Source organism: Humulus lupulus, chromosome 2 (genome assembly GCF_963169125.1).
Source record: "Humulus lupulus chromosome 2, drHumLupu1.1, whole genome shotgun sequence".
Lineage (NCBI taxonomy): Eukaryota > Viridiplantae > Streptophyta > Magnoliopsida > Rosales > Cannabaceae > Humulus > Humulus lupulus.
In genome coordinates this window covers 153,772,567-153,797,577 of record NC_084794.1, presented here as the reverse complement: position 1 = coordinate 153,797,577, position 25,011 = coordinate 153,772,567, and the positions used below count along the sequence as shown (strand labels likewise).

Below are 25,011 nucleotides of genomic sequence, written 5' to 3'. Positions count from 1 at the left end.
TTCTTGAGGTGTCTTAGGATACTGCTCCTTGGAAAGAACAATTCCATGTCTGATTGGTAATTGGCCTTTCTTGAAATTTTTCATAGAGAATCTCTGCAGCACCTTATCAATATAAGATGCTTGAGAAAGTACAAAAAGCGTGTTCTTTCTTTCCTTTAGGATTTGGATTCCTAGAACCTAGCTCCTTTTGCCCAAAGCTTTCATGTAGAATTTCTCAACCAACCATTTCTTTACTTTCAATAATGTTTCTACATTATTACCAATGAGTAGAATATCGTTCACGTAACGAACTAAGAAAATTGTTATCTTATTTTTGATTGATTTATATACACATGCTTCATCAACATTTTGTTTGAAGTCGTATGATTTAATAGTCTCATCAGAGTTGAGATTCCAAGATTTGGATGCTTGTTTTAATCCATAAATGGATTTTAGTAATTTGCATACTTTCTAATCCTGCCGCTTTTGCATGAATCATTTTGGTTGTACCATGTAGATACTTTCATCAAGAGAGCTATTGACAAAGGTTGTATTAACGTCCATTTGTCGTATCTCATAGTCAAGACTAGCGACTATAGATAACAGGATGCATATGAAGTTTAGCATGGCAACAGAAGAAAATATCTCTCCATAATCAACATCATCTCTTTAGGTCTCAAACAAGCTTCTAGGCAATAACATGCGAAGCTAAGTTCCACCTTACTTGCAAATGGCTTTAAATAATCTCATTTTGATCACTCATTCTTCATTAAAAACAATGATAAAATTTCTTTTAGCCATACTAGTTTATGTTTTAATGATGACATCCTTGCTAGTAACAATGATAAAACCATTTGAGTTTCTCGTTCCAACTAAGGCATTTCAAATTTTCAATATTTCAATTTCTCAAAGACCCTTTACCCTTCAACTTCTCACTAATTCAGGGTATTTAAGGGTCAAACCTGCCTCTACCATCATGGAACCAAATCTTAAATTAAGTAATGATACCAGATCTTTAACCTGACCCTACCCCATGTCGTAGCTTGATTGGCAAGCTCATTTACTTAACCATAACCCGACCTTATATTTCATTTGTTGTCAATAACTGTCAGTACCTTGCGTCTCCTAGAGTCCCACACCTACAGCTCAAAGGATACTACAAAATTTAATAGGTACCCCAAGACAAGGTCTTTTTTTCTACTAACTCTTCTCAAGTCTCAACTTATGCAGAAACCACTATTGTAAAAAACAAAATTTCAAAATCAATAAAGCATTATTCTCTTTGCTCTCTTTTCATTCTCGCTCTATTTTTTTTTCACTAATACAGGCATCTTTTGACTCGTTTGGCTGATGTATTCGTAGTCTGCCATTAACTTCCCCAACAGAATTAGAATTATTGAATCCTTTAAAATTAAATAAGAGCGATGAAACCACTAAATTTATATTACACTAAGGTCAATTCTAGAGTCATTTTGAAAAGAAAGGGACTCGATAACTTTAGAACAATAAGAACTGCAATTGATCAGAGTTTCCTTGTAGCTTAGCCTCCACTGAATAGCTAATCTCCACCTACCTATGGCCTGTATAATGTTCAAAGATGATAGCATCTTAGCACTACTTTCCCCTCTCTCCAAACAATTGGCCTCCAAGAATGCGCGAATATGACCTGTTGAAGATGCCAAAACATTCTTCAGCTGCACAGAACTAAAAGAATCTTGTAGTTTCTCAATGTCACTTAGAAGCGAACTGTCACCTTCAAATGATGTTGGCAAATTCTTCAAGACAAAATTGCACTTCTTCAAAATCCAATTCATTACAAGTATCTCGTTTTCAACTGAGACTTGGGATCCTGAATAAACAAGATGAGAAACAGATCTTCGTTGGTTTGGCCGGGTTGCCCATAAACGCAAAGCTGAGAGTAGGGCAAAAGAAGGTTTTCCACATTGCTGGATATACATGGACTCCATAGGCCAAGTGTTAGAGAAGCACAATTCAGATTCCAAAGGAATAAAGATCTTTTCTCCTGGATTTTCATTCAAGATAAAGCCATAGTGTTCAAGAAGCTCTATATTTGTATACGAACCATAACACAATAAGACCTGCAGCAAATAAACTTTCATGTCAATCTGAAATCCAATTTCATCCACTGACTTGAAAGATCAACGATTCAGCAAATTTATTTCCCTTTTTTTTCTTCTTTTTTATTTTTTTATTTACCTTTGATCTCAAAAAAAAAAAAAGCAACTATTTTGGCACAAGACACTAATAATCAAGACTATTACGTAGACCAATGGTATTCAACTTCATTTCATTGAAAAGAATAATATATATTTATACACAAATATCAGTGAAGCTATCTTAGGAAACTAAAATATGTCAATTAGGATCTCTAAAATTAATGTAATTTGTCAACTAAATGACAGCTATATACATACTGTAACAAAAAAAAAATGGATAACATGAAAATTTTCTTTAAGAATATGCATTCGGAATGAAAACATATTCAACAAACTAATCAAAGACCTTTGATAGTCATGTTTCAAACAACAACTTAGTGAACCCAAAGTATTAAAGGAAACAAAATCCATGAATTGAGACTGCCTCCAACATCAATTAACCTATGTGGAAACCCAATTCTCAATTTTCTCAGAAAAAGATTGAGTGAATAATTGAACAAAACAGAGACACAATCTAAAAGACAGATAATACACATTCCTTCGGAAAAAAATATGATACACATCAAAAAGTCACTAATATTTTGCTTCTGAGACACATGGAACTCAAAGCATAATAAAAAGGATTAAAGAATAACGACCAAACAAGTAAAACATAAATATTGTTGAAAATCAGAACCAAATCAGCAAAGATTTGGAATTACATAAATTATTTGTAATATATTGTCTTAATTATTTGTAACTATCAACAAAAATATTTGTTTACTAGTTTAGATAATTGTGTTGCTCATTCTTAGGGATTAGAATAGTCTAGAATATTGACAGATGTCATATACCCTGTATTTGCCTATTTAAAGGCTCTAATTCTATCAAAATAATCAGCAGATTTTTTCCTCTGAGTTTTTATGGTATCAGAGACAAGTTCTTTCCAAGCCATTTTAGCCTCTGTTTAGGTCTCAGTTAGCCTCAGAAAAACATTTCTGAAATTTCTGAAAACCCTGCTGCCAGATCACTACCAAACGACTGAATGGGGCAAATTTCTTGCGGTGGTCACAATCAGTGAGGATGTATGTGCGTAGGAGGGGCAAGATTGGTTATCTAACTGGAGACATTAAGGCGCCTGAAAAAACTGACCCCAACTATGATTATGGCCTGGTTAGTCAATTCTATGAATGAAGATATTAGTGCTAACTGTAAGTGTTTTTCCACGACAAAAGAATTATGGGATAAGGTGACCCAAATGTATTCAGATTTGGGAAATCAGTCCCAAATATTTGAAATGCAACTGAAACTTGGAAGTACAAGGAGATGATGAAGTGACAAAGTACTTTAATTCTCTGATGAGAATGTGGCAGGATCTCGATTTGTTTGATGACTATGAATGGGAGAGCACTAAGGATCTTGCTCACCATCAGAAAAAAAAAATGGAGGATGATCGGATCTTCAAATTTCTTACTGGACTTAGAGTCGAAATTGATGAGGTTCGTGGACGTACCATTGGTAGACAGCCCTTACCCCAAATAGGCGAAGTGTTCTCTGAAGTTAGGCGTGAAGAAAGTCGCCGGAATGTCATGCTGGGAAAAAAATCAGGTGAACCACTTGAAAATTCTGCCCTTACTTTTGATGCTAATACTGCTCGTTTCTCTGAAAAACAACCATCTTTTAATGGGCAAGCACGTGTTTGGTGTGATTATTGCAACAAACCAAGACATACTCGTGAAACATGTTAGAAGTTACATGGAAAACTAGCTGATTGGAAGAGCACTAGAGGTGGCGTAGAGAAGAACCATTGTTTAAAAAAGCGTTGTTGAGGCGCACCTCAAGAGGTGGCCAAAAAACATTTCAGGGCTTAAGCCCTGGCAGGAGGGAAAGAGGCATTGGTTGTTTGGTGCGCCTCAAGGCAGTAGTGAGGCTTAAGCCTCTGTAAGTTAAATGAAATTTGGGCTTCTTAGCCCAATTTATAAAGCCCAAAATTAATGTTTTTTATTTAATCATTTTACGCCCATTTTTTTTAGAGAGGGCTTAATCACTTAACTTGATAAATACAAAAACAAATAAGGCCCAATTCAGATTCACTTAAAAATAAAAATAAAAACATATAAAGCCCAATTCAAATAAAACTTAAAACTCTAAGTGCCGACCACTTCTCTTCTTCTTCTTCTTCGGTCAAGACAGCAGAGCAAGAAACCAGCAATCCCAGCCAGCAGAAACCTTCCTTGTTAGGTATTTTTCTAATAAAACTTATTAGTCTTTTTATTTAGTGGTTAGAACTTAAATGTTTATTTATTTTGTTATTTTTTGTTATTTGTAGGTAGTAAAATGGTTAAAAGCTCAAATAAAAGTGTTGTTGGAGGGAGTCACTCAAATAGAAAAAGACCTGGCTTGGAAGCATAGTACTGAGGTTGATGTGGGAGTAGAAGGGACTAAGAAAAATTATGTTTATCTTGAATGCAAATATTGCAAAAAGATTATCAATGGAGGTGTTATGAGATTGAAAGATCACCTTGCACATACTAGGAAGAATGTTGCACCATGTATGGAAGTACCCGATGAAGTTAAGAATGAATTTATTGAGTACTTGAAACAAGGATAGGGCATCACCATCACCATCTACTACTCAAGTTGTTCTTGGATAACTAGAATCTAGAATTCTAGCTCTAGAAAGAAAACTTTTATCTTTAAATTATAATTTTAGACAATTTTATGTTTGAGCTTTATGAGACATTTTATGTTATGTTCGAGTTTATGAGACATTTTATGCTATGTTTGAGTTTTACAAGATATTGCATGTTTTATTTTATGCTCTAAATAACTTTGGGTTATTATCATGATATTTTATGTATCTAAATATATTTTCTATTAGAAATTTGAGGCTTACGCCTCAATGCGTCTCAAGGCTTACGTTTCGCCTCACAAAAAGAAAACATATTGAGGCTTAAAAACGCTTTTTTAAACCTTGAGAACAACCATCCTACTCCAACTGCACACGAAGTCTCCAATCTGAACCAAATTCTCAGCAAAGAACAGCTTGAACTTCTGAAATTGCTAAATTCTAATACACAATATAGTACTCCTCATGTTGCTTTGGCACAAACGGGTAGAAATTCGAATGCTCTTACTCGCTCTCTATTGTTTGCACCTTGGATCATCGATTCTGGTGCCTCCGACCATACGACAAATAATTCTACATTTTTTAACTCCCATTTTCCTTGTTCCAAACATAACAAAGTTCTCATTGCAGATGGTAGTTTTTCACCAATCACAAGAAAAGGATCTGTAAAAATATCTAATAATATTGAATTAAAATTTGTTCTTCATGTCTCTAAATTTTCTTGCAACCTTCTTTCTGTTAGCCAGCTATCAAAAGACTCTAACTGTCATGTTGTTTTCTCTGATTCTTACTGTGCGTTTCATTTCAGGACCAGATTTCGTGGAAGACAATTGGCAGTGCTAAATTGATTAATGACCTCTATTATTTTGATGATTGTCGTGAGTGCGAACAAGTTCAAGGTCTAAGTGGTAGTACTAGTTCTGCTTATGAAACAATAATGTTTTGACATCAACGGTTAGGGCACCCTAGGTTTTTTTTTTAAACATCTATTTTCAAGTTTGTTTAAAGGTGTGGATTTAAAGTCACTTTATTGTGAACATTGCTATTTAGCTAAAAGTCATCATAATTCTTATAAACCTATTGGATATCGCATGTCTCGTCCTTTTTATCTAATTCACAGTGATGTTTTGGGACCTTCAAAGGTTACAACTTTGTCCGAAAAAAAATATGGTTTCACTTTCATTGATGATCATACTCGATTGTGTTGGGTTTATCTTATGAATGCTAAATCTGAAGTTGAATATTTGTTTAAAGACTTTCATAAAATGATTGAAAACCAATTTCAAAGTAAAATAAGCATTCTTCAAACTGATAATGGCACTGGGTATTTTAATCAATACTTGGGACCTTTCTTACAGTCTAAAGGCATTATTCACCAGTCCACATGTCATGTCACCCCTCAACAAAACGGTATTGCTGAACGTAAAAATCGTCATTTGCTTGAAGTAAGTCGAGCTCTAATGTTTTCTATGAATGTACCCAAGTATTTGTGGGGTGAAGATGTTTTAACTTCATGTTATTTAATAAATAGAATGCCTAGCCGAGTTTTGAACTATCAAACTCCCTTGAGTTGCTTTCAAAAGAATTTTCCAGCAAGTCGCTTAACCTCTAAACTTGATTTAAAAATATTTGGTTGCATGGTTTTTGTTCATATTCCTTCACAATTTCGCTCCAAGTTAGATCCTAGAGCAGAAAAATACATTTTTTTGGGGTATGATTCAAATAAAAAAGGATATAAATGCTGGATTGCAGTGACAAAAAAAATTCATGTTAGTATGGATGTAATATTTCTTGAAAAAAAAAACAATATTTTGAAAAAACTCATCTTGTGGGGGAGAGAAGTTATGAAGATCAGTTTTGGGATTTAAATATCTCTACTTCTATTCCTAGGATTTACTCATTACCTGATTACCAAAACAACAACCAGATTCTAAATGATGTTTCCAATGTTCCAACCCATGAAATGAAAATGTTGATGATTTAAGTCATCTGCATGTTGAGACACAAGCAGAAGTACCACCAAATAATCTTGAACTTCGTGTTTACACTAGACGACGATTTCATCAAACTAATGAAGATCAATTGATTATTCCACCCCAATCGTCTCCTCCAAAAACTGCTCTTGGATACCTCAGGTGATTCTTCTCCTAAAAATTCCAATAATCCTATTTTTTCTGATCTAGATCAACCTATTGCACTTAGAAAATGAACTAGGTCATTTACCCAACATCCTATTACAAAAGATCTATCCTACCATAGATTATCAGAAACTCATAGAGCATTTACTTCTAATATTTCTCATGTGTTTGTTCCACCCCAATCGTCTCCTCCAAAAACTGGTCTCTTCGATACCTCAGGTGATTCTTCTCCTAAAAATTCCAATAATCCTATTTTTTCTGATCTAGATCAACCTATTGCACTTAGAAAATGAACTAGGTCATTTACCCAACATCCTATTGCAAAATATCTATCCTACCATAGGTTATCAGAAACTCATAGAGCATTTACTTCTAATATTTCTCATGTGTTTGTACAAAGAAACATCTAGGAAGCATTAGATGATCCAAATTGGAAGATAGCATTTTTAGAAGAGGTGAAAGCTCTCCATAAAAATATGACATGAGAAGTAGTCAATCTACCACAAGGGAAGAAAACAGTCTGTAAATGGGTCTTTACAGTCAAATACAAAGCAGATGGCAGCATAGAGATACAAAGCGAGGCTGGTGGCAAAAAGCTTTACTCAGACCTATGGCATAGATTACCAGGAGACCTTTTCTCCTGTTGCTAAGTTAAACTCAGTCCACGTCTTACTTTCTCTAGTAGTTCATCATAATTGGCCCTTATTTCAGCTGGACATTAAAAATGCACTTCTTAATGGTGAACTAGAAGAGGTGTTCATGGAGTTACCTCCAGGATTTGAAGGAAAATTTGAAAATGGAAAGGTATGCAAACAAACAAAAATCTTTGTATCGCCTTAACCAGTCACCACGGGCTTGGTTTGAACGTTTTGGGAAGGCTTGTAAAAAGAGATAGTCAGGCTAATGACAGCATGTTCTACAAACACTCTAGAAGTGGAAAAATAGCAGTGCTTATCATCTATGTTGATGATATAGTTTTGACAGGGGATGACTACACAAAACTTGCAGAGAATAAAAAATTGTTGTCAAAAGATTTTGAAGTCAAAGATCTTGGAAACTTAAAATATTTTCTTGATATGGAGTTTGCAAGGTCTAAAGAAGGGCTTGTTGTCTCACAACGCAAGTATGTTCTGGATTTGTTCAAAGAAACAGGTCTACTTGGATGTAAACCTGCTGAAACACCTATGGAATACAATATAAAGCTTCAGCCTAAAAGTTCAGATGCACATGTGGATAAAGAGCAGTATCAACGATTAGTGGGAAAACGCATATACTTGTCTCACACCCAACCAGATATTGCCTTTGCAATAAGTGTTGTAAGTCAATTCATGCATTCTCTTGGAGTAGAACATTTTGATGCAGTCAAGAGGATACTGAAGTACTTAAAAGGCACTCAAGGAAAAGGGTTGTTTAGAAAGAATGATACTCTTGGAGTGGAAGTTTACACAGATGTTGATTGGGCAAGAAGCGTCACTGACAGAAGATCAACCAACCACGGGCTATTGCACCTTTGTGGGAGGAAACTTAGTTACTTGGCGTAGTAAGATACAAAGCGTGGTGGCACAAAGTAGCGCTGAAGCTGAATTTTGAGCAGTTGCACTTGGCATTTGTGAGATATAGGGATTATAAACCTCTTGAAGAACTAAAGATGGGAATTCAATCACCAATGAAGGTTTACTGTGATAACAAATGAGCTATCTTAATAGCTCACAATCCTATCGAACCAAACATGTGGAAATTGACAAACATTTTATAAAAGAGGAATTGGAGAATGGACTCATCTGTATGCCTTAAATTCCCACTACAAATCAGATTGCAAACATTCTCACTAAAGGGTTACCAACTAAGCAGTTCGAATACTTAATTGACAAGCTATCCATGAAAGATATTTTCTGTCTAGCTTGAGGGGGAGTGTTGAAAATTAGAACCAAATCAGCAAAGATTTGGAATTATATAAATTATTTGTAATATGTTGTCTTAATTATTCTAATTATCAACAAAGATATTTGTTTCCTAGTTTAGATAATTTTGTTCCTCATTCTTAGGGATTAGAATAGTCTAGAATATTGACAAATGTCATATACCCTGTATTTGCCTATTTAAAGGCTCTAATTCTATCAAAATAATCAGCAGATTTTTTCCATTGAGTTTTTAAATATCAAAAGGCTTCATACAGAACTTATTTTGATACTATTTTTGTGATACCTGCTCTCCTTTTCTATAATGTCTCCTGGCATAGAAGCAATATGCAGCAACATCTTCCTCAAAACCACCATCAGTCAATCTTCCTGAATGATAATCAAGCTGTTCTGAGTGTAACATATCTGTTGGGTCATGCCCATCTACACAATGGCTAATTCCAAATGAAGAAGATTGCGTCTTGAAATTTAAGTCTTCTCCAGGTGCAGCATAATTAAATAAGTCTCCCACAGGACATAAACATCCAGCCACATCCCATGGTACATGCAAGGTCCTCGAGGATATCTTTAAAGGTGTGAAAAAAAAAATACTCATCAAACTCATAAGAATTAACGCCATTAAAGAAAATGTAGATTGCCTGGAGAATTCGGAGGACATATGTACCATATAACATTTTAAATCCAAAAGGGAGGGGAAAATGCATTCTTACAGTAGCAGACGCCCAAAGCCATGCCTTAAAGGTAAGAAGTCTAGGCTTGAGGTTAAGTTCTTTCATCAACACATTAGCTTCTTTCCATTCCAATTCAGCCTTCAACGTGGCCTTTTGTGTAGCCCAAATTGCATCCTCCACCTAGAAACCACACAATTTTTTACTTCGGAAGTCATTTTTCCTTAATACTTATTTGTTTCCCTAAAAATAAATAAGTAAATTTTAGAGTCCCGCTATTCTCAATCAAAGAGAAGTAAACACCTAACCTAAGACAACACAGTAAAAGTACATGATGAGAAAGAGACAGAACTTGCAGAGCTTGCTTCTCAAATTCACCAAAAGCTGCTAAAACGTCATAACTAATCGGAAGATTCATCAAGTATGAATACCACCAAGAGCTACTTCCTTTATCCACTTCATACAATAAGCAAATACTTAATATCTGTTAACAAAAAGAAAAAAGATATAATAAACAAACCCATGATTAGTAAGAGTATTATAAGCAAATCCCTGTTTGGCTGTTGAGAAAACCAAAGAAAATAAAATACGGGAAACAAAGGGAAACCCACAAAAGCTATCATAATAGTCCATCTTCAAGTCATATATTTCCTGTTGCTCGAGTTTCTCAGCAACCAAACAGAGCAAAACAAAATTTTCAAGCAGAATGAAACCTGAGTAGGAGAGAGTGAAGAATGGGCGTTGAGAGCGTTAGATAGTCTCTCATCTTTGAGTACAGTCTCTCTGGTCATTAAAGCTGATCTGGGAACTCTGAGAATCAACTTTCCTTTTCTAATGTCACGCAGAGCCGCCAAACCCCTTCTGTAGTTTTCCAAAAAAGAGTCAGATTAGTATACGAGGTTGATTTTCTGGGTCACAAAACAGAGAAATGGGAACGGAAAGTAGCTCATTTCACGTACCCGCCGGCTTCGGGAAAATGCGAAACGAAGAGAGAGTGACCTAAACAGGTCAGTGGGGGATGGGTCTGAACTTGAGAAGTTTCTGAGTCTGAAATTCCAACCTTTGCTGCCCATTTCAGAAGGATCTCAAGCTTCTCATCCATTACTCTTCTGCTTTTCCCTACTTTTCTTTGTCGCCGAAAATGTTCATTCTCTTATTTTATTAACAACTTTTTTAAATGAAGGTGAGGTCCCCAATCTTTTCTAAAATTATCACTTAAGTCCCTCACTTTTATTTTGGAACAATTAAATTTCCAAACTTTATCTTTTAGTCTCACATAAGTCCTTTTGTATATATATATATATATTTTTTTTTTTTTTGCTGAATAAGATATCCTTCTGTTTAAATGCTCTGTAAAATATAAGGTGAAAGCAAATGGTAAATAGGTGGAATATACAAGAGAGAGTGAAAATATTTTACTTGTTTTTTGGTGCCAAAGATCGTTCAAGAATCTTGAAAGGACAAAAATGAAGATGAGCTTCTCCAAATGTGTTCTGCTACGGGTGCACATTGGGTGGGTTTTGCAGGTTTGGGTTCTATTTTGGTGGTGGGTCGGTGCGGGTTTCAAATTGGGATAAGCATCATTTCAGATTTTGGGCCATGTACAATTGTTATTAAAAAAAATGTTTTTTTGGGCGAGGTGCTAGGCACTGAGTGCGCACATGAGGTAGTGGCCTCACGACGCGAGGGCTTCATCTGCGAGAAGAGGTGTTAAGTGCAAGGTGTCGAGTGCGCGAGGCATGAGGTGTCGGGTGTGCGCGCAAGGCAGCGGCCTCGCGAGGCGGGGGCTTCTTGCGCAAGATGGGGTGCTAAGCGCGAGGTGCCGAGTGCGCAAGGGAGGCATGAGGCACATGTAGTGACCTCACAAGGCAAGGGCTTCATGCGCAAGACAGAGGGTCTCACGCGACACCTGAGCGAGATAGAGCCTCGTTTGCAAGACAAGGGTCTCTTATGTTGGCGAGTGAACCCCCCATGTACGAGATAGGGTCTCGCCTGGCCCTCTGAGTGAACCCAGGGGCCTTGTATGCGAGTTGGGGTGTCACCCCATGAGAAATTCTAGTCTTTTAAGAGTGCGAAATTTACACCATCACACTTGCCCTCAAGTCTATAAGAAGAACTTTAGGTGTTCTTGTAGACTCTTTGTTATGTCTTCGTTAGGACACATATGGTGTAAGTGCTTTTCTTTGTTTTGGAGGTTTAAAGAAGCACACTTGTTAGATGACGATCCTCATGTATCCTTTAAGATTGAATGAGAACCAATCAATGTTTGGTGCTAATCCCTAGGCTTTCATTATCCACCATTGATGCCAAGATTGACCCAATGGTTAGGAGGGCTTGAAAATACCTCTTTAATCCAAGCTTGGTTTTCATACTTGGGTGTGATTATGGGGTTCTACTTAGCTTTCCAAGAGGTGGTGAGTTCATGTAATGTCTCAAAATCCCTAATGAGGTTTAATGCTTGGATTAGGGGGCCAAGAGGGTCATAATTGATTTATTATGCAATTACGTGATTAAATGCATGATTATATGATGATAATTGCATATTTGTATATGTATGTGCATGTCTATGATTTATGGATGAGAGCACATTATAATGTGGATATGTTTGAACTATTCCTCATGAGACGATCCTAGAATGCATGTAACGACCAAAAATTCACTAATAAGGCTTAAGGGCCTTGATTAGTGTGTCGAGAGGGCATAATTGGTTTATATGTGATTTAAATGATTTTAATGCATGATTCTTTGATAAGCATGCTTATGTGACTATATGTTATAATTGTGGAGACCACATTATTATGTGGATATATTTGCAGCATGCGACTTGAGGCGATCCTAGGGAGCCAGTTAACGAGAAAGTCACAACGGGACCCAATACTTGACCCGGGGCGAGTCAAGGGGTATTTTAGGTATTAGATATTTATTTGGGTTATCAGGTTATGAAAATAAATAATTTGAGATATATTTGAAGTTAGAGAGTTTAGGAGGGAATATCGGGGAAATTTACCATTTTGCCCTCGGGGACGTTTTTGGTACCCCGAGCCTTGGGATAAACTTAATTAACTAAGGATAGATAAAACAAAACCAAGGAAAACAGTAGAAACACCTAAACCGACCCTTCCCTCTTCTTTCAGCTCACTCAACTTTCGCTCTCAAGGAAACCATGGAAACCAAAGGAAGATTCTGCTAGAAACTCAAGGATTTGAGCTTGAATTTTGGGGAATATCAAATTGAAGGTTCATACAAGAATTTAGGTAAGCATTGAATTATGATTTTAGCTGTCTAAATTCTATAGTTTTGGTTGGGTATTAAGTGTTCTTGGGTTCTTGATATTGAAGATTGAATTGAGGCTAAGGACTTGGGAATTAGCTCAGCAACAACTTGGTGGACTTGTTCTTCAGTAGAGGTAAGTCTCTAATTATGGTTTAGCACTTGAATTCTGGGAATTGTTGGCTGTTCTAGGTAATTTTTGAGCTTTGGGGTTTCAAGGATTGAAATGTGATTTTTGATGAGTTTTTAAGCTAGTTTTCCTATGGGTTTTGTTGCTGGGAGTATATTAAAACTATTGTGATAATTAAAGTATGATATTGGGATGGTTTTTGGTTAAATTGAGTGAGGCTTGGCTGTTAAAAATGGTGATTTTTTCTGGGTTCGAAAGGGGTTGGGTCGCGGCTCTGTTCTTGGTGTGTTGCGACCCTCTAGAACAGGTGGGAGCTGAAGAAGAAGGGCGGGTCGCGGCATGGGGAGTGCTGGGCTGCAGCCCGTGTCTGTTGTTTGGGGAGGCTGGGCCTCTAGATGGAGGCGGGTCGCGGCACAGAGGGCTTAAGGTCGCGGCCCTTAAGGGAATTTTTGGCTTTGAGGAGGTTTTAGGTGCAGGGACCTAATCTAGGGTGCTCGGGATCGATTCCACTACTGTGTTTGGTGGAATTCGATGTTCCGAAGGCTAGAACTTGGACCAAAAACCTTTATTCAATTATAATTGATGGAATTCCTTATCTTGGTTGTGACTAGGGCTTAGGAAAGGGATCGTGCTCAAGGGTCATTTCTCGTAATCAAAGCGTTCAGAGTTAAAGGTAAGAAAACTGCACCCGGCTGTGAGTTATGATGGGACTAAGGGTTCCCTATACCTGTATGCATTATTGTATGATGGTATTACGCCATGTGAATATAAAACAAACGGCCTAAGAGTGCCGGAGTTAATGTTGGCGCACAGGGCGCAGCTCAGCCATTGGTAGCTGAGGAGAGTTTAATATTCACTGAGCTCGGTTTAAGCGGACGGGAGTCAGTGGGGTTAACAGAGGGTACAGCCTAAGGGCATCGACCCTGATTATTATATGACTTAGTTGTTAATGTTGATTTGATGAGTTTGGGTATGTCGAATGTCTGACTATGTGAATGTTATGTATGGTATACAGTTATGTTTTATAAGTTATCTGGTTATTGTCATTCGTCATGCTGTGATAATATGATTTTCGTGCTTGGCCTTGGCTCACGGGTGCTACGTGATGCAGGTAAAGGCAAGGGTAAGCTTAATCAGCCCTGATTTAGAGAGCTCTAGAGGCGGAATGTACATAGTCAACTGCTCGGCCGTCACGGTCGAGGGATGGACAAGAACAGGGGAAACTTTGAATGTTTGTTTTGCCCTTAGAGCGGCCAGTGGCTGTATATATCCGAAAATTTTGTAAATTTTCCTTTAAACTCTAATACTTTTGGGATCCCATGTATAAAACGTTTATTTAAATGAAATGTATCTTTTGTGACCAAAACCTTTTAACCCTATGTAACGACCCAAATTTACTAATAAGGTTTAAGGGCCTTGATTAGTGAGCCGGGAGGGCATAATTGGAATATATGTGATTTAATGATTAAAAGTATGCTATATGACTCTTTGAATATCTGAGATGCATGACTATGTGTATTAGTATGCATGTAGGCCCTAATTAGGTTAGAAAGGGCATAATTGTAACTTTGGCCCGTTGAGGGCATAACTGTATATATATGTGATAATTGTTGAGACCACATTATTATGTGGATATAATTGTGATCTGTGATTCGAGACGATCCTAGTGAGCGGGTTAGTGAAAAAGTCACGGCGGGGATTTATACCCGGCTCGGGGCGAGCCTGGGGTATAAATGGGAATTTGGAGAATATATTGGGGTTAATTTTTACATTGAAGAATATAATTGGTGACTAGCTAAGGGTCAGGAAGTAAGCGGTAAATATTAGAGACACTCAAGGAATTAGCGAGAATTGGGTGAAATGACCAAAATGCCCCTTGGTGGATTAAAAGATTTAGAATTAATGGGGAGGGTATTGTGGTCATTTGGCTTATAAAGGATAGGTATAACTGAGGCTTTACACTTAGTGGAACTTGTAGAAAGAAATAGAAGTCTGAAGGAAAGAAAAGAAAGACAAAGAAGGGAAAGAAAGGGGAAGGAAAAGCATGGCATTTCCAAGGTCGGTTTGGGACCTCTTCATCATTTTCATCTGGGGGTTTGAGGCTAGAATGAAAGGAGCTTAAGGCTGAGATTGTGAGCTTGAGGTCTTGATCAGATTGGGGAAATCTAGCTGGGGTTATTCATCAGTTGAGGTAAGACTTTGAGTTTTTTTTTTCAGTTTCTGGTTTTCATGTTAAACTAAGATGTCTAAGCTAAATTTGATGGGAAGTCTAGGGAATTCAAGCTAAGGGTTTGAGGAGGAGTAAGCTAAGGAGGAGTAGAGGCTAACTTAAGGTCGAATCCCCATTGAAGGTATGAAATTCTAGCTCTAAATTCTGAGGTTTTGGTTGTTTTGCTGAAGTTTTTGAGTTTGAGGTTCAACCATGGTGAATTTTGAGATTGAGAGTGCATGTGTTAAAATTTTATGTGGTTGGGATGCTTGGGATGAGTTAGACATGTTAGTAAGCTTGATTCTAAGTTTGGTTGAAGTTTGGAGAAGTTTTGGTAAGGTTTGGCTCGGGGAAAGTCGAAGGAGGGAAAAACAGCATTTGTTGTTCTGTGACTAGCGCTATAGCGCTAGCCTTTGGGCGCTGTAGCGCTAGGCCAAATACCCTGGGATGATTTTGGGCTCTGTTAGTAGCGCTGTAGCGCCCTCCATAGAGCGCTGTAGCACTACCCTATTTCTAGAAAGGGGTTTTTGAGTTATTTTCAAGGGTTTTTACCCGGGGGTTCGGGGTTCAATTCCACCACCCCGTTTGGTGGAATTGGGGCTTCCCGAGGGCTCGGGATTGGTCCCGAGGCTAGGTTTTGGACTTGAGGTTTGGTGATGATTTTGATCTATAGTTGTGACTAGGTGTGCGCTAGGGCTCAAGAGGGATCGTGCTCAAGGATCAAAGCGAACGAAGCTAGCGAATTTAAAGGTAAGGAAACTGCACCCAGTTATGTGTTTGTGATGGGACTAAGTGCTCCCCATATCTGTATAATTTCAAAGATGGTATTATTCCATGGGACATGTGATAAACGGCCTAAGGGTGCCGTATACAACATTTGCGCACAGGGCGCAGCTTGGCCACTGGTAGCCGAGGACAGCTTAATATTCATTGAGCTCGGTTTAAGCAGGCCGGAGTCAGTGGGATAAACAGAGGGTGCGGCCTAAGGGCACTAACCCTAGTTATCATATGTGGATTGATTATTGATAAGAATTGATGTACTTGGTATGATGAACACTTGATTGTCATGAATGCTTAAACCGATTAAGTGCATGCTTATGCGATATGAGATATTTGACTGTCTGTTGATTGATTATGCTCTATTATTGTGTTTTCTTGCTGGGCCTTGGCTCATGGGTGCTACGTGATGCAGGTAAAGGCAAAGGCAAGCTGGACCAACCTTGAGACAGAGAGCTGCGGGGTTGAATGTACATAGCCAACTGTTCGGCCTCCATGGCCGAGGAGTGGATCAAGACAGGGAATGCTTAACAGTCTGTTTTGCCTTAGAGTGGCTAGTATTTAAATCTTGAATCTTTGTAAATGGTTTTAATCTTATTATTTTTGGGATCTCGTGTAAACAAAAAATGTTATTTATAAGAAATGCGGCTTTTGAGACCAAAATCTTTTAACCCTAGTTCCATTATAGTTTCAGTAACATGTTTTCAACTACATGACTTGATTAGCAAGTTCAACTCTTTTATAAACACACAGTGTAACGATCTTGGCTATCCAGGGCGTTACACCCTAGTTCATTAATAGTTAGTGACACGTTTTCAACTAAACGACTTTATTAGCAAGTCTTGTACCTTTATAAAAACATAGTGTAACGGTATTGGCTACCCAGGCCGTTACAACGCAAGTTAGCAGTTTAGTCATAATGGGATTAGTTTCAAGACTCGGGGTAAGTCTGGGGGTAATATGAGGCTTAGTACATTACTGAGTGACTGCAAAGGCTCAGGATTCAAGGGAGGATTTTTTCAAGGGTTTAGGCTCGGGGTTTAATTTCCTAAGGCTCGGGATCGAATCTACTAACCGTTTTAGTACGATTCGAGGCCCCGGAAGTGAGGTTTTAGATTATGAACCTTTTATTGATTTTTTTTATTGATGGAATTCCATATTTGGTTATGACTAGGTGAGTGCTACGGAACTTGATTTATTTTATTGATGGAATTCCATATTTTATTGATGGTGTTATACCCAAAAATTGGAGATCAATGACGTGGCAATAAATGTGACAAGGCAGTGCATGGTCAGTAAAAGACACGTTAATAGTCAATAAATACATTGACTCCTCAGAGTTGTGGTAAAGTGACCTGGTAGACTGACAAAGAATTTGGACTGCTTGAAAGATGTCATAACCAAGCCAAGTGCATCCTAGGAGCTAAGGAGAGTGCATCCTAGGAGGCTAAGGAGAGTGCATCCTAGGAGGCTAAGGAGAATGCATCCTAAGAGGCTAAGGAGAGTGCGTCCGAGGAGACCCCAAGAGAGTGGTCCTAGGAGACCCCAAGAGAGAGGTCCTAGGAGACCCCAAGAGAGTGGTCCTAGGAGATCCCAAGGATGTGGTCCGAAGAGAGACCAAGGGACCTTGGACCGAGGAGAAGTCCAAGGAGATTGCCTCAGACTTGTTCAAGGTGAGATGCCAAGGAGGATGCCTCGGACCACCTTGGTCCGAGGAGAAGGCAAGAAGAGGATTGCCTCGGACCACCTTGGTCCGAGGAGAAGGCCATCATGTCCGATCGGACATGTCATGGAGGAGGTTGCCTCAAAGTTGTCCGAGGAAAGAAGCCAAGAGAATTGCCTCGGACATACCCGAGGTGAGGTGCCAAGGGAGTTGGCTCGGACCACCTTGGTCCGAGGAGAGCCAAGCTTGCATGACCTTTGGTCCGAGGGGAGCCATGCATATACCACCTTTGGTCCACGGAAAGCTTGAAGGAGTAACCAACATGCATGTGAGACTACGTCAAGAATTGGTCTAGGCACCCGGGAATCTCTCATTCTTCCCACAAATAGGGGGTTTGTTACATTTTGAATTTTGAATGTTTCTTTGTAATTTAAATATAATAAATATAATAAAATATCTCGGTTCTAAGGGATATCAGTTGTATGACCCTAAGCCTATAAATAGGGGGCTTATGGGATGAGAGAGGGGCTTCCTCTGCTTCTTCTTTCTAGAGAGAGAAAATTGGGTCTGAGTATTCTAGAGAGAGAAAGTGCTGAAATAAGAGAGAACTCTTGTATTTTTGCAATCTGTACTGAAGAAACTCAGTTGGCTCAGTCCATCTGATCTTGAGTACGGATCTATAAATCACAAATCTAAGTGGATTAGGCTATTACCGACAATCGGGGCTGAACCACTATAAAAATCTTGTGTGTTCTTTATTTTCTTTATGAAACCGTCAGTGTCGTTTTTATTTCTCTTGAAGGCTTGTCGTATTTGACGTTCTCACGTCGTTGGCTAAAAACGCAGTCAACAGATGGAATTCCATATTTGGTAATCCCGAGCCTTAGGCTAGTGATCAGCCATTTGAGGGGATTCAAACCTGTGTTTAAGGTAAGATTTCAGCCATAGTTTTCTGGTTTTCTCTATTTTTGAGTTAGTTCTTGAGCTTGAGAGTTTTGATCTTAGAAGTGGTTATTTTATGTGGTTTTGAATGGTTTAAAGCATAGGTTTTGTTGGTTGAATGATGGATATGTTGTGGTAATGTTTGGCTGTGATTTTGGGATTGAATTGGTGAAGGTTTTGGCTAGTTTGAATTGAGAAAATGGACAGGGGAGCTGGGTTCACTGGGTCAAGTCACGACCAAGTTCATGCAAGTCACGACTTAGACCCAAGCTAGAGCCTCCCCTGGGCTCTGTTAGGCAGGCACGCCGCAACCCACTAGGCCAAGTCGCGGCCCGCCCCTGGTACCCTAGACAGATGCTCTCTGTCTTGGGGGTGTGTCGTGACTCACTAGGCCAAGTTGCAACCCGCCCGTTCCTTTTGTGCTAAGGAGGAGTTTTTCAATGGTTTAGGCTCGGGGTTTAATTTCCTAAGGCTCAGGATCGAATCTACTAATCGTTTTAGTACGATTTGAGGCCCCTAGAGCAAGGTTTTAGATTATGAACCTTTTATTGATTTATTTTATTGATGAAATTCCATATTTGGTTATGACTAGGTGATTGCTAAGGAACTTAAGGACCGATCGTTCTCAAAGGTCGTTCTTTTATTATTTCACGCTCGAACCAGTGGTAAGAAAACTGCACCCAGTATGTGACATGCATGAATATTGATGAAGCATGTTGAGTGCTCTATATATGGACATTGATTGCATAGTAAATGCATAGTAGCTTTGCTTATTTGTGTATGGTAATGACTTATTAGTCAGAGAACGACAATGGTGTTTAGTATTGATCTTGAAGCTATGACTTATCAGTCAAGTTCAGCGGTGATATGAGCACTGGTCGTATGGTATTGGCTTAAGAGTCAAGAACGACATTAATGTGTTTAACACAGGGTTAAATGATTATATCTAATCAACATGAGCATGAAATGCTTGACTGACCCCAAGTTCGATGAAAACTAAAAGCGTTTGTCTAGTCTAAAGGCTAGTTACGTAGAGTCAGGACCAAAAAGGCTCAGGTGACTTAATGTCACGTGGCTTAGGGTGCAGAGCCCTAGAGATAAACTTATTAGTAATCTATTCAGAGATAGACTTATTAGTCATCTATTTAGAGTATTACTTAATAGTCACTTATATGATTAGGGTGCGAAGCCCAAAGTGTGACTCACTATCTGATTAGGGCTGTAAGCCCCAGAATGATTACCATAATCATTTATTGATATTACATACATGCAGTAATAAGTTTTCTTGCTAAGCCACGGATGCTATGTGGTGCAGGTAATGGAAAAGAAAAGCTCACCCAGCCTTGAGTGGAGAGCTTAGGTGGCGATGTGTACATATGCGGCCGCTTGACCACCACGGCCGAGGTGTTTCTCAGAGGAACTAGGGGTTAACCCTATTTTTTCCGCTTAGGTCGGCGAGTTGTAATTTTTACACAGTAATGACCATTTTGGATTGTAAATAACTTTGTAAACACTTTTATGGGCACATGTACAATTTTATGTTTTAAATAAAATATATCCATTCCTTTTTATCGAGATTTTTCATCTTAGCCTATTAATGACACCTAGATGCACGTTTATAACCAAATAACTCATTTAGCGAGTTAAGCACTGTTTAAAGTCCCCAGTAATAGTTTTGGTGTAACCAGGGCGTTTCAACTTGGTATCAGAGTGTGCCAAGGTTTAGGGTTCCTGTAGACTGGCTAGGCATGTACACTCGCCACTGAAGACAAGCTCGACTCATGGTTTGGTAACTATTTATGTGGTTATATGTTTAACTGCTTAAATAGAATATAAATGCTTTACCTGTCTACATGAGATACATTAATAAGGTTGGGCCTCGACTGCTGCATCATAAGCAGCTCGAGTGTTCCTGCATCATAACCTAGAAAGGCGGACAACTCGGCCCCAGCTCGAGTGTTCACATTGACTCAGACAGAAGTTGAGGCTTCACCCTCATTAGTAACAAGTCAGCTTTTTATGTGAATTAATGGTGTGAGAATGCATGTCTATGAGTTTTGGATAGGCATGCGAGCCCTGATTGGTTGGTAAGGGCATAGTTGTAATTTTGGCCCGTTAGGGCATAAACGTGATTGTGTGTGATAAATTGTTGAGACCAAATTATTATGTGGATATATATATGTGGTGTTTTCAGCTTTCGGCACGAGGCGAACCTAGGGAGTAGGTAGCGGGAAAGTCATAACGGGACCCGATACTCGACTCGGGGTGAGTCAAGGGGTATTTGGGATATTAGATGGTCATCTGGGTTATTGGGTTATGAAAGTAAATAATTGGAGATATATTTGAGGTTAGGAAGCCTAGGTGGGAATACTGGGGAAATTTACCATTTTTCCCTTGGGGACGTTTTCGGTACCCCAAGCCTTAGGATTGATTTAACTAGTTAATGATAGATTAAGTAAAGTGTAGAACTCGGTGGAACAAAAGTTAGAACCGACCTTCTTCTTTCTCTCTCAAAGGAACCACAGAAGCAAGAGGAGATTGGCTGGAAATTCAGAGGAATTGAGCTGAGACTTTGGGGATTAGCTCAGGGTTAGCTAAAGGATCTAATCAAGAGTTAAGGTAAGTTCTAAGTTTTATTTTTGGTGGTAAAATTCTGTGTATATAGCTGAGTTTTAAGTGTTGATGGGTTTTTGCATTAAAGGTTGAATTTGGGCAGAAAGCTTGGGAGTTAGCTCAGTGAGTGTTTGGAGGATGGATTCTTCAATGAAGGTAAGCTCTAATTTGTGATATAGTGTTTGAGTTTTGGGTTTTTCTGACTGGTTTTGGAGTTCTTGAGTTGTTGGGTTTTAAAGATGGAGATGTTGTTTTGATGAGGTTCTAGACTAGGTTTCTGTTGGGTTATGTGGTTGAAATCATGTTAGAATGTTAGGGTAATTGGATTATGTTATTGGGATGATTGTGGGTGGTTTTGAGAGAGATTTGGGTGTAAAAAATGGTGGTATTTTTGGGTTCGAAGGGGTTGGGCCGCGGCATGGGGCATGTAGGGCCGCGGCCCGAGTCTATTTCTGGGCAAGGTTGGGCTCTGTTTGGGGCCATGCCGCGGCATGAGGAGGCTTGAGTCGTGACCCTTAAGGAAATTTGTGTCCTTGGGATTTTAAACATGAGAATTTAACCTAGGGTGTTCGAGATCGATTCCACTACCGTGTTTGGTGGAATTCGATGTTCCGGAGATTAGAACCTTATCCGGAAGCCTTTTACAACTATTGATGGAATCCTTTAGTTGTGACTAGGTTGACGCTTGAGCTCAGGGTAGGATCGTGCTCGGGGGTCGTCTTTCCTAGTTAAAGCGCTTGGAGATTAAAGGTAAGAAAACTGCACCCGGTTGTGGATTTATGTTGGGACTAAGGGTTCCCTGTTTTGTATACTCTTTAAGAGGATGGTATTATGCCATGTGAATTGTAAATGGATGGTATCATGCCATGCAAATAGTAAACAAGCGGCCTAAGAGCGCCAGAGTTTACACTTGCGCACAGGGCGCGGCTCGGCCACTAGTAGCCGAGGAGAGCTTATTATGCACTGAGATCGGTTTAAGCGGGCCGGAGTCAGTGGGATAAATAGAGGGTGCGGCCTAAGTTGTCGGCCCTAATTATCATGTGATTTGATTGCAATTATTATGATTATTATGATATGTCGGTTAATTGAATGACAGATTGTTAGTTGTTGAATGTTATCGTTGAATGGGTGAATGTTGTGTACTGTTCAGTACCTGGTTATGTCTTGTGAAATAGTTGATTATTATTATTGATTGTGTTTTAAATGTTATGTTTTCTTGCTGGGCCTTGGCTCACGGGTGCTACGTGGTGCAGGTAAGGGCTAGGGTAAGGCGAGTTGACCATGGGTTGGAGAGCTCTGGGGGCGAGGTGTACATTGTTAGCTGCTTGACCACCACGGTCGAGGGACTGTACAGGAACGAGAACCTAAAACATGTATTTTGCCATTAGAGTGGCTTGATTGTTAATAAAGTTTGGAAATTCCGTAATTATGTTATTTAAACCCTGATTTGGGATCCCATGTACCAAACACTTATTTTAATGAAAATTATTCATTTATAACTAAAATCCTTTAAACCTAAGTTGTTTGTGTCATTAGATTCACGTTTTTATCTAAATGGCTTGATTAGTAAGTCTCGCACTATTTCAAACACACAATGTAACGGTCTTGGTCATCCAGGGCGTTACATAACCTTTAAGCCTGAAGGTGAAGATCCTTTTGGATTTGTTGGCACTATGCATGGACCTCGTATACCTATGATATCTGTTTTGAGGGCTAGAGATCTATTGCAAGGAGGTTGCATATGATTCTTAGCCAGTGTGGTTGATACCACTCAGGCCATGCTAGTGGGACCAGAGGAGACAAGATTAGTCTGTGAGTTTCTGGATGTGTTTCCAAAAAATTTACCAGGGTTGCCACCACACAGAGAGATTGAATTTGTGATAGAACTGGCACCAAGGATGGAGCCAGTGTCTAGAACACCTTACATAATGGCCCCAGCAGAGTTAAAAGAACAGAAGGTAGCTGCAGGAGCTGTTAGATTTGGGTTTTATCAGATCTAGTTTCTCACCTTGGGGCGCACCTGTTCTATTTGTGAAGAAGAAAGATGGTTCTCTGAGGATGTGTATTGATTACAGTGAATTGAATAAGTTAACAATTAAGAACAAGTATCCTATGCCAAGGATAGATGATTTGTTTGATCAGCTGCAAGGTAAAAGGGTATTCTCTAAGATAGACCTTAGATCTGGTTATCATCAACTGAGGGTCAAGGAGGGAGATATACCAAAGACTGCTTTTCGCACTAGATATGGGCATTATGAGTTCTTAGTGATGTCTTTTGGATTGACTAATGCCCTAGTTGTTTTTATGGATTTAATGAACAGAGTTTTCAAGGATTACTTGGACCAGTTTGTGATCATCTTCATCGATGATATTCTGGTTTATTCTCAGTTAGAGTCAGAGCATGAGCAGCATCTGAGGTTGGTTCTACAGAGACTGAGGGAACACAAACTATTTGCAAAGTTCAAGAAATGTGAGTTTGTGTTATCTCATGTAACTTTCCTTGGGCACATTGTCAGTAAGGAGGGGATTAAAGTAGATCCAGCCAAGATTGAGGCGGTCAGAGATTGGCCAAGGCCAAAGAATGCTTCGGAAGTTAGAAGTTTCCTTAGATTGGCAGGCTATTACAGACGTTTTGTGGAAGGGTTCTCAAAGATTGCCACTTCATTGACTGAACTGACACGCAAGAATTAGAAGTTTGTATGGTCAAACAGGTGTGAGAACAACTTCCAGGAACTAAAACAGAAGTTGATTACAGCTCCAATTCTGAGTCTTCCTATAGATCAGGAGAAGTTTGTGATATACTGTGATGCCTCACATCAGGGTTTGGGTTGTGTTTTGATGCAGTCAGGAAAGGTGATTGCTTATGCCTCATGTCAGCTGAAGGAGTATGAACAGCGATATCCCACTCATGATTTAGAGTTGGCGGCTGTGATCTTTGCATTAAAGGTATGGAGACATTACCTTTATGGGGAGAAGTGTGAGATTTATACTGACCTCAAGAGCCTGAAGTACTTCTTCACATAAAAAGACCTGAATATGAGACAAAGGCGTTGGTTGGAGTTAGTAAAAGATTATGATTGTGAGATTTTGTATCATCTAGGAGAGGCTAATGTGGTAGCAGATGCTTTAAGCCGGAAGGGTACGAGGCCAATTTTCAGTGGGAGATTGATAGACAGAGAATTAGCAGAGGATATGACCAGAGCTGGCATAAAGTTACTGGTGGGCCAGTTGGCCAACATTACGGTATAGTCTACGTTATTGGAGAGAATCAAAGAAGGTCAGTTGGGTGATCCACAACTGATCAATATCAGAGAGGATGTTTTGGTTGGAGTGTTTAGTGATTATTCAGTGTCAGCCATGGGTTTGTTGAGATACAAAGGTCGAATATGTATTCCGTTAGACACTGCTTTGAGGTGAGAGATTCTGAATGAATCTCATACTACTCCTTACTATTTGCATCCAGGCACCACAAAGATGTATCAAGATGTGAGATCACTGTATTGGTGACCTGGGATGAAGAGGGATGTAGTGGAGTATGTGGCTAAGTGCTTGACATGTCAACAGGTCAAGGCTGAGCATCAGAGGCCAGCAAGGCTATTGCAGCCTCTGGATATCCCAGAGTGAAAATGGGAAGACATCACGATGGATTTCATGGTGGGGTTACCCAAGACTGTAGGTCAACATGATTCAATATGGGTTATTGTGGATTGATATACCAAGTCAACTCACTTTCTTCCAGTGAGGACTACTTATACAGTTGACTAGTATGCATATCTTTATGTGAGAGAGATCGTGCGCCTTTATGGAGCACCGCGGTCGATCGTGTCAGATCGGGACCCCACTTTCACTTCCAAGTTCTGGGGAAGTTTATAGAAGGCCATGGGAACACAGTTAAAGTTCAGTACTGCTTATCATCCT

At 39.1% G+C, this 25,011-nt stretch overlaps 1 protein-coding gene across 5 annotated transcripts; it reads right to left on the bottom strand.

Moving 5' to 3' along the window:
- Nucleotides 1-1,363: 1,363 nt before the first annotated feature.
- On the bottom strand, nucleotides 1,364-10,628 carry LOC133818636 (protein SET DOMAIN GROUP 40). Of its 5 annotated transcripts, XM_062251635.1 has the most exons (7): nucleotides 10,449-10,625; nucleotides 10,203-10,350; nucleotides 9,821-9,973; nucleotides 9,532-9,672; nucleotides 9,108-9,386; nucleotides 1,733-2,078; nucleotides 1,364-1,645 (listed from the first exon to the last, which is right to left on the bottom strand). In XM_062251635.1, exons 1-7 carry the CDS (start codon nucleotides 10,589-10,591, stop codon nucleotides 1,419-1,421), a joined length of 1,437 nt encoding a protein of 478 aa, XP_062107619.1. In that variant the 5' UTR covers nucleotides 10,592-10,625; the 3' UTR covers nucleotides 1,364-1,418. The 5 variants fall into 5 exon arrangements, with proteins under 5 accessions (XP_062107619.1, XP_062107617.1, XP_062107618.1 ...); XM_062251633.1 differs by having other exon boundaries at nucleotides 1,364-2,078; XM_062251634.1 differs by having other exon boundaries at nucleotides 1,364-2,078; nucleotides 9,842-9,973; nucleotides 10,449-10,624.
- Between the last annotated feature and the right edge of the window lie 14,383 nt (nucleotides 10,629-25,011).